The sequence below is a fragment of the Xiphias gladius genome, chromosome 22, assembly GCF_016859285.1.
Source record: "Xiphias gladius isolate SHS-SW01 ecotype Sanya breed wild chromosome 22, ASM1685928v1, whole genome shotgun sequence".
Classification (NCBI taxonomy): Eukaryota; Metazoa; Chordata; class Actinopteri; order Istiophoriformes; family Xiphiidae; genus Xiphias; species Xiphias gladius.
Window position 1 is genome coordinate 12,908,396 of NC_053421.1, and position 13,805 is coordinate 12,922,200.

The following is a 13,805-nucleotide window of genomic DNA, read 5'->3' on the forward strand; positions in this document are numbered from 1 at the left end:
CTTTTGTGTTGCGTTTTCTCTCTCTTGTGCAGGTGGGTTTTCTCAAATGTACAGATGTGTTTGTGACTGGTTGGGGCTGCCTTACAGAGAAGAGGTGCAGTGGGTCAGTATTATTTACATTATTTTGTGCAGTTGCATAGGTTAGACATATCCCAGTTCAGCTGTGCTTCAGTGCTGAATGACTGCATGACTTAAAACTGCATAAAGCCCTTTGTTTAAAAGGATAGCCAAAACAGTATATGAATATATGACCCCTTACATCATATCTCTATATTTCTCAAGATCTTCTCCATGTTCTTGTTTCTTCTTGTCCAAAATGGAATGTCTTTTTCTCTGCTGTATATATTTCAACTTTTCGGTTCAATTTCTTGTTATATGACTCATTGAGAGCCAGCAGATACTTTTTTTTAATAACAGTCATGTTTGTTAACATCAGCTGTGATTAATTGTTTCCTTTCCAGGATGTAGACACTATCTATTTGACACAAGACACCAGAGAACTCAACCTGCAGGACTTCAGCCATCTGGAGAACAGGTGAGTCAAAATGTTACCATAGAACACCAACATAATACATAACACACATAAAGGCCGCGTGGCACAAAACAACAGAAAAGAGAGGTAGTGTAGGTGGGACATGATTTATTTTGTAACATAAAAATGCTGAAGTCACTATCTTGTCTGGGGTAGTACTGATGAAGAGGAATGTTTATTGCAGCTGTGACCTTTTCTCGCCTCCTCAGGGATCTGGTGGCCATAATAGCAGTCCTTGAGTTTAACCAGTGGTTCACTAAGCTCTCCACCAAGGACTACAAACTGGTCAGTTCTCATTTTCTCCATCCTCTTCTCATACTTCTCACTGTCCCCCAACTTGATTCCATGCTTGTTTCTTCTACCCACTGCCTCATTAACTCTGTCTTTTTAAACTAAAAGCACTGACGTCTCTATAATCGTATAAATAATAATAATAATATAAAGAAGTAGTGTGTCCCTCAACACCAAAGGCAAAAAATAGGTTTTATTACCTTTCATTTCCCATTCCAACAGTTCTTTCACAGTACACATATTATCACAATCTTTTAAATCATGCTGGATAAACGGTAAAATACTGTTAGTCTGCTGCAACAAAATGGCAAGATAATCCAGATTTAATCCCATCTCAGAGTTAAGTAGTGTGGAGAGTCACTGTGTTTGTCCCTGCCTATCTGTCATTTCTTCTCCGTTCCTGTCACTTTTGTAAAGGTCCTGCTTCTCACTTCCATATTTCGCTACTGCTGCACTGGTGCTCCAGCTCCAGTACAAGAGCTGCTGCAGTGGTTTCTGCTTTGTCTGCTTTCAAGCACTGTGTTATGGGACTTGTGAGTTCAGTAAGTAAAGGCCACGGCTGTCGCCCCGCTGGTCATCCAAAAGGCAGCCTACGTTATTTATCTGACATGTAGGGCTGCATCTTAAGTTTTTTTTAATTATTGATGAATCCACTGATTATTTTATCGATTAATGAATGAATCATTTAGTCTATAAAATATAAGAAAATGCCAAATTTCCCAGGACCCAAGTTCACTTACAGTATGGTATTAACATTGCTTGCTTTGTCATAAAACCAAACATATTCAAGTTGATATCATTGAAGACTAAGAAAACCAGCAAATATTCACATTTGAGAATCTAGAGCCAGTCATTTTTGGTATTTTGACTTAAAGATTATTAAAACAAATAATCGATTGTCAAAATTGCTGTTTATTGACTCATTGATTAAGCAACAAATTGTTTTTGCTGTACTGACACGTTTAACTTGTTTAAGCCTTATACTTTTGTTTTTTTCTCTCTTCTTATATTATATATTTATAGTATCTGTCTCCTCTATGTCTAATGTGTCCTTCTCCATCTGCTTCAACTTTTCCATGTATGTCTCTCCCTCTATTCTACCTTTGCCTAACTATGTAAATAGCTGTATGTATATGACTGTACAAAATATTTTCCCTTTTTTTTTTTTTTTTTCATCGTCTCTCCTGTCTGTTGACTGAGGATCAGTCCAATGTTCTCGTTTGATAACACTCTTAATCCAATCCATTGTCTCAGGCTGTTGCCCCCCTGCTGCACTCCATTACTAACTCTCTGTCTTGAGGCTTCGCTCAGTCTCACCAATTACCACACGCAGCTTCCTCAGTCCAAACAATTATCTCATGCCTCCATCACAGACAATTCTTTTGTATTGAATTTTAAAATCCTGCCCCTCCCCATGCCCTTTGCCTATTTAGTTGCAAATGCTCACACAAGCACATGTGCAGCGTGTGTCTAACGTGTGTTTTCTATCCCAGATTAGTGTGTATTATAACGGATCCATAGGGTTATGTGTTAGTAATGTTTGAGTGGATGTTTTTTCTGATCAGTGTATTTGGGTAATGTTAGCCATCGATGCTACTTCTTGTATTTGGACAGTGTTTGAATTGTGTTTGAGGCAGATGTGGGTTTGATTGCTTATTTGCTTAGCGTATAGTGTGACAGAGTCTGCTTTGGGTGTTTTTAAGGAAAATAAAGTTGTTGTTTTTTTTCCCTCCTCTCTACCCTGGTGCTAATCAAGAAAATGGAGAAACAAAGGCTGCAAGGATGTGCTCTGGAGCACGATTTTGAATTGTTTTTGATCCTGTGCCAATGGGAACAATAACAAGTTAGAAAGAAGAATGGAACACAAAGTGAAAGAGAGAAAGTGTTGACAGCAAACGGCAGTGAGACAATAACGTAAAGGTCAGCGTAAAGGTCAGTGGAAAGAGTGAGAGGGAGAGATGTCAAATAAATAAGGAAATTAGTTAGAAGGTATTTGGATATTAGAGATTTCAGATTTAAAGAGTGAAGGCAGAGTGGGAGACAGACAGGACAGGAACTAAACAAGCTCAGGAAACCAGTCTTTACTTTCCACAATCAGTAGTAAGTCAGTTTAAGTTCCTGCCAAATCTTTTGACATGCAAAACTTCAACTCAAGACTGCCCATCAGCCTGAACCATTGTATCTGTGCTGGTGAACCATACAGTTACATTAGGAATATCAAAAAAAAAAAAAAACGTGTGTGTATCATAAAGAAAAAGAAAAGAAAAGGTGAGGGAGAGGGAGATGTGGAACATTAAATGCACAAACCTCAGGCTTAAAATACAGTCTAAAAATCTCTACAATCAGATCAGGAATATCTCAGTGCAGTGGACTGGATAATATAACACACACACACACACACACACACACACACACACACACACACACACACACACACACACACACACACACACACACAGGCGACTTTCACAGTGAAAGATTATGCTGCTCGTCCTCAGTCCAATCAGGCTGTTTGTCTTGTGGTGTAATCAAGATGCCGCGGCGTAAATAAGAAAGGAGGAGAGGGAGAGAGGAAGACAGCAGTGATAAGAGGAATGCCTTCTGATTACCTCCATGATCACACAGCGTGTGTGTGTGTGTGTGTGTGTGTGTCCTGGTCTGTCTGTGTCTGAGTCTCTCTGTGTGTGTATCTGTGCCTGTGTAAAAGCTTGTGATATTTCAGCAGGACCTAGGGTCAGAGCAGCACGGCATGACAAGGCTGTTATTTATTGAGTGGTAAATGGTGCAGTACACATGCTGCCAGTGTCACCCAGCAGTTTTGTTGTGACTCTTGTGGAAAATACAGGTCTCTTTGTATGCTCTCTGCCTCTCTGCAAGGCTACAACTGACTGCTCTCTCCCCTCTTTTTCTCCATTTCATCCCTCACTACCCTCATATCTCCTTTTTGTGTAGAATGTCACCCCTCACTGCTGTACGTCATTCTTTTTCCTCTTCTGTAATACTCAGTGTCTTAGAGTAAACATGTGAACAACAGTCCCTTTCTTCTATCTTTCCCTCTTGTCTCTCTATCTCTCTCCTTTTCTCCCCTCTTTCTCTCCACTTCGCCATGGAGGTAACTGTCTGGGACAATGTTGCCAGTGTTTCGGCCACACTGAAGCAGCTGGCTGAGAGAAACAACCCCTTAGAGCAGGAATGTCAGTCACAAAGAATAACAGCAATACAATGATCCAGTAAAGTTATTTTATTATGATGGAAAATGTTTGTGTTGTGAGTCAGTGCAGATAATTAGAGCCTTACTGTAAAACTGTAGCAAAAACTGAATGTGTGGGTGTGCACGTTTGAGTATGACACAGCACACAGTGAACTGGGTCAGTGAACATCTGGGAAGGGCATGGAAATCCAACTGTTGAATTTTTCATTTTGATCTAAATATGAGTGCTTTTGCTCTCCCCTCTTGTGGTGCTGAGACCACAGAAGCGAGACATCTTTCTCCTTCTTAGGTGTCCAAAGTTGCTCTCACCAGTCTCTCCTTGTCACACATAAATGGTCTCCAAGTGGAAGAGAGAGAACTTACTTGTATGCTGCTTTTTTTTTTTTTTTGCTCTGTTCTACAGTACAGCTTGCGGGAAATCATGTGTCCCAAAAGTAAATTTCCGTGTTATTCCCATGACCTTGAATGTTTCAGTACAAGCTTTTCTGTTCCTGTTAAAATAGCATTTTAAGCCTCAGAGCTGGTTCAGTTAATTAGTATCTTTTTTTAATACTTTTGATTAAAAGTGATGAACAAAAGCACTAAATGGATCAGTGAGATAAGACTTCTGCTGTGCTGTTGTGCGGGACTTTTTTCACCTTTCATATCACTCATAATATCTACTGTTTTATAGAGCACTAACACAAAGACTGTAGTGAATTCTTTTTTTTTTAATCATACTACCTACAAATGTACAGTATGTATAACAAAAGTTTTAACTGACATCAGTTTCATGCATGTGCATGTGTGTCTTCAGTCTGCAGATGTGTGTGAACAGATCCTCCGGGTGGTGTCTCGATCCAGTCGACTGGAAGAGTTGGTTCTGGACAACGCAGGACTCAAAACGTAAGATGATGCAAAACTACTAAAAAGGCACTTCAATAATTGTACATGTCAAAGTCAACTAACTTGTAACGAGGAGTCCTACTCAGCCTGTCAGTCATGAAGGGTTCAATGGAAGACACTACATTGCATCACAGGAAATATAGGATCCAGGACTTCCTGGAGATTAACCCTTTCTAGCGGCTAAAAGTTTCATCAATCTGTCTATCCCCCTAACTTTGTGGAAATGCAATAGTAAATTGCAAGATTTTAAAATAAAATGTCAAACTATAGTCAAGTTAGATTTAGATTTAGTGTGAATTAATTTTAGACAATATTGAACATATTTCTAATAAAATGATTAATTATATGTCGAAGCAAGAGAAAACTCTGTTCATTTACCAAAGTAAATGTTACACATTTACAAATACACCGCTGTTGTTGAGATAACAAAGTTCAGACTTTAAAACCAATGTGAAGTTGAAAAGATAAAAATGTTCTGTACATTTACTGACAACTACAGCAACTTTATGGAGGGCTATTGACTTTTATCAGCTCTGAGGGAAAATGTTGTATATTACACTTCTGGGTCCAGTTTCTGTTTATTTTACTCTTCCACAAGATGTTAGTCTTGCAAAACACATTTTGTAGTGACCTTTGCAAAATATACATAAAAATTCTGTCTTTTGCAACAGTGCTAATGCAGCATTTTATTACACCTCTATTCAGGCCTGCTTTTGGGTATGGCTGGATAAGGATATTTATGTCACCAAAGCATTTTGATAGGTTGCACATGTACAGTACATTGGTCATGCAGACATAATGGATGCACTCTTTCAAATTCAACAGTGATTTTGCCCAGAAGCTAGCTGCTGCCCTGGCCCACAACCCCAGCTCAGGACTCACCACCATTAATCTTGCCAACAACCCACTGGAGGACAGAGGTATGATATCTGCACTGATCTAGTCCAATGTCCAATCTGTGGTCTATTGCATATAAATATATAGATAGAAAGGTATGTAGATATGTGTATATTTATATATGTAGATATGTATATGTGTATATGTATATGTATATATGTATGTATATATATGTGTGTGTATGTGTGTGTGTGTGTGTATGTGTGTATATATGTATATGTATGTGTGTATGTGTGTATATATGTATATGTATATATGTATGTGTATATGTGTATATGTATATATGTATGTGTATATGTGTATATGTATATATGTATGTGTATATGTGTATATGTATATATGTATGTGTATATATATGTGTGTATATATGTGTATGAGATAGATATAGATATATCTATAGACATATCTATATATGTATACATACATACAGTTTGCACTGTTCCCTTGTTACAGTGCAGTGAGTGCAATAAGTTTAATATTTCATCACCCGTATCCTAAGGCCTGTCCCTCTATCCAGGACACATAAATTAAAGATAAATTCCACCTAATATTCAGGCAGTCACATGTAAACATACGACAGATTTCTGGGGCTCACCAATCTCTGGATTATTTGTTCTCATGTAAAATTTACCACATGGATATGTTGAATGTTTTTTTAATTTAAATAGATCCCCCATATTTTCTGCCATTTTGGTTTTATGTCATTTTGCGTAGATAGACTTTCATTCATTAGCCTTTTTAGGTGTTTCTATAGAATGAAGTGTTTGTCCTGTTGACTAGTCACTGTGACTGATTACTTACTAAAGATATTGTTAATTGGAAAAGGAGGCTCTTTTTCCAAAAAAGACATGAGAAAATAATCTCAGCCGCATTGCTGTTTTCCTTCAGGAACTAAAGCAGGGTTTGTGAATGCTGAATCTCTACTGTGTTTGAAAAACCACTGATAATGCAGGCAACCTCTTTTAAAATGAAGGTGGATTTTAATGTAGAAGTGATGTTGGGTAATGACATACAGAACAGTTAAGCAGAGATGCAACACCTGAATAAAGGTGAAAAGTGGTTTTGTATTTAGTGGTTTTGAGATGAAAGGTGGATACAGTCAAACTGGCTGTGACTGGAAAGAAAGCTACAGCAGCCCCATAGGACAGAATTGACTGTCTCTCTCTGTTTTCCCTCTCTCATTGTAGGTATCTCCTGCCTGGGTGCTCAGTTTGCCAAACTTCATATGGGGCTAAAGCATTTAAACTTCTCCAAAACCTCACTATCACCCAAAGGTATGTGCTTCCTTCCCCTGTTACTTGTACAAATAAAGCTGCTAAAACTGGTGAATGGTGAATAGAAACTAAGGAACATTTGAGATCAAGTCGGTTGATATTCTTTAAAAAATAATATACATGCTGCTTTGTGATCAGCTGGCTTTTCTGATTTACATGCTCTCCTGTGATCTGATGCAATTCACATCTTCCACTAATCGGATCTCACCTACCACTGGGATGCTAATGACACTTAATGACGGCGTATTAACACTGTGAGTGAGAGAGGGAGAGAAAGAAAAATATGTATTTGTAATCTGTGAGTGTACGAAGAAAATCTGTAAACAGTATGCATGTTTTCTTTTGCATAAATGTTGCAATAGTGCTCATTATTGAAATGCTATGAAGGGGCTGATTGTGCAGAGGCTTTGCTGCAAAAAAAATTGCAGAGAATTTGTAGTTATTCTCATCGTAATTTCAAGATTAATTGTGGCTGTTGTCAGCAGTCACTTGCAGGTAAAATTTCCTCTTGGTTCTCATCCAAAGTAAATGTTCCAGCACCAGGAACCATCTGTGGGGACCCAGTGAAAACATGCTCTGCTCTTAGGCAATCAATAAAGAGCTATCATATTCCATAGTGTACTGTTGAGAGGCTAGGGTTAGCACTTCTTAAACTGAGCCCTGTTCATCTCGCTACAGGCCTGATCTGTGATCCAAACGCCCAAAAGCCCCCAGTGCGCAGAGCAAAAGTAGAGGATTGAGGACATTTTATTCTTTTTTTAACACTGAGTTTTTTTTTAATGTAGTTAATAAATCAGCTGATCAATCATTTGATCTTTTGTATTTTAGTATTTTGGTAGTATTTTGAATCCTTCACATCTAATGCAAAAATCTTGAATACCACAAATGTTCCTTTTCTTAATCATCTATATTATTTCCTGTTTGATTTTCTCATTTTTTTTCCTTTATCACACTATTCTTCATCTCTCTTCATCTGTCTTTCTTGGTCAAATCAGTCACTTGACAGTCACATCTTGATTTACTGCCATACAGAGTCAGAGCCAGGACAAGTGTAAGTTCACTTTGTCAGCCATAGATGTGACACGGGTCAACGGTTCTATGAACTGCATGTCAACTGTATGTCAAAACAGTATGTCAAAATCTATGCATGCAAAGACATGCATACATATACATTTTCTTCTTCTCAAATAAATACTCAAGTATTGAGGCTGTTTGGACCTTGAATTTAGATAATTGTTCATTATAGAATGATGCCTTTATTGACTTTTTTTTCATAAATTTTCTCATGAAATAAAAAAAAGGGAAAAGGATCATCCTCAACATAGCATGACAGACACAACCTTGAGAAGGCCTACTGTTTTCACTTTCCATGCATTCACTCTACATTCTGACCCTGTTCTTTCCTGTCTTCACCCACTTCTCATTTCCTCTGCTATTTCCTTCAATACACTGTCAAAACATCAAGGGGAGATTTGAGGGTTGAGATAATGCTGACACTGTTTGTGTGTGTGTGTGTGTGTGTGTGTGTGTGTGTGTGTGTGTGTGTGTGTGTGTGTGTGTGTGTGTGTGTGTGTGTGTGTGTGTGTGTGTGTGTGTGTGTGTGTGTGTGTGTGTGTGTGTGTGTGTGTGTGTATGTGTGTATTGTTTTAGGGGTGAACAGCCTTTGCCAGTCACTGAGTGCCAACCCGTCCATCCCCAGCAGCCTGGTCCATCTGGACCTCTCAGGGAATATCCTCAGAGGAGACGACATGCAGGTACGTACACACAAACACAGACAGTTATCCCCCTTAGAGCTGGTATTAATAACACCTATTTGATTGAAACAGTTCAGTGGTGCAGTTATGTGGAGTCCTTTTCAGACCGTTATAAAACCGTTAGCACGTCACTCTGGAGGAGAGCATTGACCTGGGACATTCGACATCTGTTCAGAGCAGAGATAAAGAGAAGTGGGAGAAACTCTTTACTGTTGGGTTACAAATCAGAATCCAGTCTAATAGACACAAATCATCATGTTGCCCAACATGATGACAGAAAGTAATCATTGACAGAAAATGACAGAAAGTAAAAGTGACAGTGACAGAAAGTAAAATTGGTTGGAAGGAATAGTTCGACATTTTGGGAATCATGCTTATTCACTTTCTTGCCAGAGTCAGATAAGAAGATCGATACCACTGGCCTACATGTAGCACAAAAGCTGGAAGCAGGGGGAAACAGCCAGCCTCTACAGCTCACTAACTAAAGGAGTGAGCTTTAGAGATGCTGGTAGGCAGACTTTGTTGCCTGACAGAGCAGGGCTAGCTATTTCCACTGCTAAGCTAACAGGCAGCATATTTACAGCACAGACATGCGAGTCATGTCTATTCATAGTCAACTATTCCTTTAATTTAAAGTCTGCAGGAGAACATTTACTCTTATTACTAGATCAAGCTAGATTTCCAAAAACAGAGATGAATAATGTTTTTTGTACTCCACTATACAGAATAAGCCAGTTTAGAATATGAATGGATGGGTATTTTTCCAAAACAAGAATTAAAGGCCATTATTGTTTTCATTTTAACTTGACTGAATAACAGAATCTCAATTATACTTTATGATCAGCATCCAACAACCGATTGGAGAGATATGGTGATGTATTTGCAAATGATTAGAGGTTTGATGTGGGAAATCAGAAAATGATCGAGCAGCAGGAAAATTATGAATGAAAATGGATGAGGAAGGAGAGGAAGACAAGAACACATCAGTCCTCTAACATACATTACAGATTAATGTTCAAATCCGTCTACATTCTCCTTTGTAACACTCTGTGCTGTGTTCTGTTTTATGCTCTGTTTCTAGCATTTCTGCCACTTCCTTGGTCAACCCAACAGCCTGGCAACCCTTGACCTCTCCAACACTGACTGCTCATTGGACCAGGTGAGTCGGGAGGCACACTGATATGATACCCTACCTGCTGCTTAGAGGAGCTACAGTATATAATAATGAGGCCCCACAAAATAAGAGATTTTTGTTTTTCCATGAATAAAAAATTTGCAATTAGACTTCTATCTCATTGTACAGCATCGTAAGATGAAAGTGCTAGCCATTAACGTCTGTGTTTCAGGGAATGTTTTATACACCCATTTAATCTGTGTTTCTGTCAGCTGCTTGTTTAGTGGTCTGAATACTGTATGTGATATATTGATGTGGGTCTGAGAGCCAAACACAGCCTATTGACTAGTCTGAGATGTAGCCAGCTGTCAGCGTGTCACTGAAGATATTGATTGGCTCTTAAATCATATTCTGTCTCTCTTGTGTGCAGCCAGATAAAAATACAGTTTCACACTTGTAAACACACAACAGGGTTAGAAGGTGCAAAGAAAAAGTGTTTGTGGTTATAAATAAATAAATAAATAAAGTCATTGACATTTAAAGCCCTTTTCCAAATAAAAGTTTTAAAATGTAATTGAAAATAACAAATCAAAAAATACTTCAGTTTGCACAGTTTAGATGTTTTAGCTACATATTGCGTGTGTATTACAGGTTTGCTCTGCTCTGCTGCGAGGTTCGGTCCAACACCTCTCTGTTCTCAACTTGTCAAAGAGTGTCTTCCCACACAGGTGAGAACCCATCAGGGTTTTACTAACTGCTACCTGACAATGAGGAGGCAAATTAATTTGTTGTTGTACTGTAGCCTCTTTCTTACAAGGTTTATTGATCAAGAGTGCATTTTCGTGATTTCCCAAATACTGCTGGAGGTACTGCACATGCTTCAGCTGAAGGTAGACAGTTGTACAATAGAGGATTAACAATAAAAAAGTCAGAAATGATTTTTAAAAAAAGTGTAATAAAAGAGGCAATTACAGTAAGAATTGGTTAAACAGCTACAAAAGCACGGTTGTGGTTATAATAGTGTATATAACAGTGAAGAGATTTAAGAAATAACAGCACAAGGCACCTCAGTGGAATCGAAGAAAATGCCAAACTGAAACTCATAATTAAACTGCAAAATACTTTATTTTAATTTTTAACAAGAAAAAACTCTTCATCCAAGTTGAGATGAAATCCATGGCTATCCACAACTTCCATTCGCATCTTTTTGTGAAATCCGGACCTGCACTATCTGTATCAGTTGAATTGCAAAGCTGTTTTAATATAAAATTTGTCAGGAATCTCTTGTGCATTGTCATCCATCAAGTACGTGATGTGAGATGACCTTTTTGTCCATAACCCATCAGAGTTTCTTAGTGTGTAGCACTTCATCAAGTTTCCTTTTGCCTCCAAATTCAGATCTGACAGGAAGTGACAGTTTCACCCATAAATTCAGTCTGTATGTTGGTGTGTGACACCTGCTGGTGACAAAGTGCTATTACAGGAAAGATGAAATACATGATGACACGTGTGTGCACAGACGTGCAAGATGCTGGTGTGTTTAAATTACTCTGTGTGTGTGTGTGTGTGTGTGTGTGTGTGTGTGTGTGTGTGTGTGTGTGTGTGTGTAACAGATGGGTGGTGGGTGGAGTTGTCTTCCCATTATTATCTCTTTCCAGTGTGTCTCAGGGGGGGCTTGGGGGCAGAGAATGGGGGAGAGGAGGGCAGGATGTGAGTGTAGTAGAAGTGAAGGGGAAAATAAAAGGAATGAAAAAGGGGAATGGAGGTCAAAAGAGGGTGTAGAGGAGGTGAGCAAATGAGCGTGCACACACTGGCAGAGGTGGGAGTTGGTTCCTGTATATCTGAGACTTTAAGTGATTCTGCCTCTCTGAATATCCCCTCTGTGTCCTTTTTGTGGAGTTAAAACAGTTCCTTGAAGAGAAGATAAAACCTAAAATGGGTCACAGGCTTTTAGGCCATGGCAAGAGTACTAAAAGCTTAATGTTGGCCTGAATCTCAGGTCACCTTAAGGAACTTCATCATTGAGCCTTATATGGTATTAGATCAAAAAAGCTGTAAAAATGACCTGTCAAGTCGGTCAACGGTGTATCTGTCTGGCATTATTTTATTTCCCTTCTCTCTCTCCGTAGGAAAGGCAAAGAGGTGCCTCCGTCATTCAAGCACTTCTTCAGCAGTGCCATGTCTCTCAGCTCCATCAACGTGTCAGGAACCAAGCTGCCACCAGAGGCCCTCAAGTGAGACACTGCTTCATTCACATTTAATGTGTCTGAGGAGCGGCTTCTTATGTCCCACATTCTCTGTGATTGTACACTTTGTTCTTGTTCCCCGTCTTACTTTGCTACCTATATCACCATTTAAAGCTTGTAAAGGTACAGTAAAAATGAACTTGTCTTCGTTAGCCTATACTGTATCACAGTGAGAGAACAGCATCTCATAACTAACTGGTGAACCGTGGTTTAATATTTTTTACTAAAAGTGGTATTACTGTTGTTCTGAGTTTGGATATTGACCGTGTTGCTCACAAACAGAGACAAGTTTGACAAGCAATCCACTCTACTCACATTTAGTTACACAATGAAAAACTGAATTATATCTCTTAATACCTTTCAATTTATTTTTAATTTCAACTGCCTGTAATAATATTGTTGCAGAGCGCTCTTGCTTGGTTTGGCCAGTAACCCCAATCTGAAGGATGTGTCACTAGACCTCAGCTGCTGTGAGGTGAGACCCACAGGGATACACTGCACATCATTTCCCTCAAAAATCATTTTATTAAAAGTCAAGATATCTTACAATGTGTACATTTGTACCTGGCTCATGAGGGATCATTGCCTTGTGGCTGCACTAGGGATTTTTACTTGTTGGCCAGGATTCATATTGAGGAGGTGGGGTTTCCAAAAATTCTTTGATCCGGATCAAAGTCATTCTAGTTTTGCAAATTAGCCTATCAATGTTATTCAAACCATGTTCAAAATGGATACTGTGTGATGTGTTTTATATTTGAATGATGTGAACACATTTGGAAAAATCCAATCTTAACGTGATGAGATAAAGCCCCTAACCTTCATTAGAGATGAGTTGTTTTAAATTTATCAGCGATTACAATGACTACTGTGTTTTCTTGATTGGTTGCAGAGGAGAGTAAACCTAGATGCCACAGCTGCAGTTAGATTCAAAGTACAGTGATGCTGATGATAATGCAGACAGGCCTGTCCAGCAATTAGGCTAAACATCTGAGGCACAGTGTTGCAAAATACAGTGAAAGCTATCTGGAGCCTGTCAAAAGACCAGTTGTAATCCAGTGGATTTTAGGGCGCCACTGGTTTTGTTTTCTCGATTTTATTCCTTTATCATTCCTGTTTCCAGTATTAGTAGCATTTCTATAAGTGCTCTTGTCGGCTAAAGTTTGGTAAGGGTGTTTTTTTTATAGTTTGGAGGTAACACTCATCCAATGCAGTCAGCTTTTTAGGATCCACTCCAAAACCATTTGACAGGTCAGTGACACTGTTAAGAGGCGGTATAATGGAATACTTGGCAGACGGCATGCAGGGGCGGAGGGGGAGAGATGAACAGAGGGAAGCAAGGGCGGGGGGGTGGGGATAGTTCACTTCCATCTCTAATTGTTTCATCACAACTCTCACACACATGCGCACACAATCTCCTCACCTTCATCCATGCTCAAACAGATGAACAGCTTGCTGCAGATTCAATGGGATTGCTCAAGATAACACATGAATCCAAATTATACAGGAAATCTAATTGCAGATTCCCATAGAAATCTTCTCAAACTGGAGCTGTGGGCGGAAACGATGTGTTCCGTCCTTTTTCAAAGCCTCAATGAACCATT

At 39.0% G+C, this 13,805-nt stretch overlaps 1 protein-coding gene across 2 annotated transcripts in view; it reads left to right on the forward strand.

Moving 5' to 3' along the window:
- LOC120784309 (F-actin-uncapping protein LRRC16A-like) overlaps positions 1 to 13,805 on the forward strand; it is a 69,242-nt gene that overhangs the window by 36,080 nt on the left and 19,357 nt on the right. For both annotated transcript variants that reach the window (XM_040118008.1, XM_040118009.1), the window contains exons 7-17: positions 33 to 103; positions 462 to 535; positions 742 to 817; positions 4,831 to 4,919; positions 5,745 to 5,839; positions 7,004 to 7,090; positions 8,741 to 8,844; positions 9,926 to 10,003; positions 10,610 to 10,686; positions 12,088 to 12,192; positions 12,610 to 12,679. In XM_040118008.1, coding sequence (XP_039973942.1) covers positions 33 to 103; positions 462 to 535; positions 742 to 817; positions 4,831 to 4,919; positions 5,745 to 5,839; positions 7,004 to 7,090; positions 8,741 to 8,844; positions 9,926 to 10,003; positions 10,610 to 10,686; positions 12,088 to 12,192; positions 12,610 to 12,679 — 926 coding nt within the window. The remainder of the gene's footprint in view (positions 1 to 32; positions 104 to 461; positions 536 to 741; positions 818 to 4,830; positions 4,920 to 5,744; positions 5,840 to 7,003; positions 7,091 to 8,740; positions 8,845 to 9,925; positions 10,004 to 10,609; positions 10,687 to 12,087; positions 12,193 to 12,609; positions 12,680 to 13,805) is intronic.